This window comes from Peromyscus eremicus, chromosome 8a (assembly GCF_949786415.1).
Source record: "Peromyscus eremicus chromosome 8a, PerEre_H2_v1, whole genome shotgun sequence".
Lineage (NCBI taxonomy): Eukaryota > Metazoa > Chordata > Mammalia > Rodentia > Cricetidae > Peromyscus > Peromyscus eremicus.
In genome coordinates this window covers 34165465-34167770 of record NC_081423.1, presented here as the reverse complement: position 1 = coordinate 34167770, position 2306 = coordinate 34165465, and the positions used below count along the sequence as shown (strand labels likewise).

At 44.7% G+C, this 2306-nt stretch overlaps 1 protein-coding gene across 1 annotated transcript; it reads right to left on the bottom strand.

Moving 5' to 3' along the window:
- Positions 1-460: 460 nt before the first annotated feature.
- LOC131916563 (olfactory receptor 1361-like) lies at positions 461-1384 on the bottom strand. The gene has a single exon (XM_059269913.1). It carries the CDS (start codon positions 1382-1384, stop codon positions 461-463), a length of 924 nt encoding a protein of 307 aa, XP_059125896.1.
- Between the last annotated feature and the right edge of the window lie 922 nt (positions 1385-2306).

The window sequence follows — 2306 nt, the reverse complement described above, 5'->3', positions numbered from 1 at the left end:
TGAGCTGTGAAATGTAGAAGACATGCTTAAGCCTGGGGCAGAGAAAAACTTGCCATTTTCCCACCTGCAGGTGAACTAGATGCTCCTCATCAGAGGCCAGAGAGAGGTCAGAGAAGGGATGTCAGCTCTAAAGTGCTGTAGAAGCACCAGTTCTCTGTGGGAGCAGGCGTTGGACAGATCTGGAGGGACCATCTCAACACACAGCAACACAGTTATCCCAGTGTTTCTGTCTGAGAAATGTGCTCCTCACAATAAGCCCTTTTCAGAGAAGACAAATTACTGCTTTTATGAAAATGTGCATCTGCCAGCTTCAAATTTACAAATACAACCACAATCATTTGTCATTAGTCACAGGAAAAGCTGTGCGTTAATTCTATACCAATCAGCACATCCTTTTCTCTGCAGAGATGAACAGATGCGTGGTGTCCAAGAGTCCTCTCAGCTCTAAAAAATTCACATTTTAACATCTGAGAATTATCTTCCTCAGGGCTCCTTTCATGTCACGATTCCTCAGGCTGTAGATGAAGGGATTGACCAGCGGTGTCACCACTGTGAAGATGACAGTGGCCACCGTGTCCTGTAGTGAGTATGAGGATGAAGGACGCATATAGACCCCCAGGATTGCGCCATAGAAGAGAGAGACCACAGTGAGGTGAGACCCACATGTGGATAAAGCTTTCTTTATCCCACGGGTAGAGGGCATCTTCAGGACATTAGAGAAAATGTAAACATAGGAAATAACAATGCATGAAAATGGTGTCAGGAATATCACTCCACCCACAGTGAAGACCATCAGATCATTAATAAAGGTGTCAGAACAAGAGAGTTTCAGGATAGGGTAGGGGTCACAGAAGAAGTGGTGCACTGCATTGTGGGAACAGAAGGTGAGTCGAACCATGAGCAGAGTGTGCAAGAGAGCATGCAGGTTTGTGATGACCCATGATATGACAACCAGGAAGACACATAGTCTGGGCCTCATCATCATGGTGTAGTGGAGTGGGTGACAAATGGCCACATAGCGGTCATAGGCCATCACACTCAACAGGAAGCCATCCATGTTGATGAATGTGATGAAGAAATAGATCTGGGCCATACACTCCGTGTAAGAGATGGACTTGCTTCCCACCATGTGATTCACCAGCGCCTTGGGGATGGTGACTGAGGAAAAGCAGATGTCAACAGTGGAGAGGTTGGCCAGGAAGAAGTACATGGGTGTGTGGAGATGAGGGTCACAGCTGATGGCCAGGATGATGAGAAGGTTCCCAGAGATGGTGACAATGTACATCCCCAAGAACAGCCCAAAGACGACCTCTTCTTGCTCTGACTTTCCAGAGAGACCCAGGAGGAGGAATTCTTCGATCATAGTTTCATTATCTCCACCCATATCTAGGGAAAGGAAGTATCATCAGTCAGTAAGATCGTTTGCCAACATTTAGGCAAAAACAGTTTCTGTTGTGCAATGGTTTCCTGGTTGGTGATGAATAAATACCAACACGCTTCCAATATTGTAGAATCTTACAATAAAATCCCTGCTAAATTCAGCAGGGTGCTGTTCTAGTGCCCATACTTTCTGAACTACATTCCTGCTGCTAAGTTCCACACGCAGGACATTTCCTACACAATATTTACCTTTGTCTAATAATTGAGGTGATGAATTTACTTTATAGATGATGAAATTTTGGATGGGACCTTTAAGTCATTTGATTCCACTCATGGAGCCAAGGGAATAAAAAGTTCAAGCCAAGCTTAGTGCTTTTTTTTTTTCTTTAGTCTACATGTTAATAGCTTTCATCATGGAAATTTTAACTAAGGAGCAAGTGCTGTATTGATTATATTATAATCTCCAAGTTTTTTACTCTTTCCTACTTTCAGAGAGTTGGAAAGTATGTGGACTCTGAGAGACCTGCCTGGTGGTTTTATTGGCATTATATCTGTCACTGAGATCATGCGAGGGCCCCAATGTGAGCCTTACCCACCTCCTCCCTGCAGTCAGAGAAGAAAGCCTGCTTCAAGTATACCAGAGTGTTTTTCTGAGAAGAAAAGCAATTACAAAGTGGTAAAGAAAATCTAATCAGTCTATCTCAAAGTCATGCACACTCTGACAAAGCCTCTCTGCAGAGTGGATGGGTGGGTCAGGTGAGACATTTGGGCTGCAATGCTCCTGGGAGAATTCAAGGTGCTTGCCCAGGAAAGCAGAGTACTCCTTGCCTACCTGATCAAAGGCAAACAAAGAGGCAGGGGCATCGGGTCAGTGGTTCTCAACCTGTTTGTCATGTCCCCTTGGAGGCTGCATGTCAGATACTCTG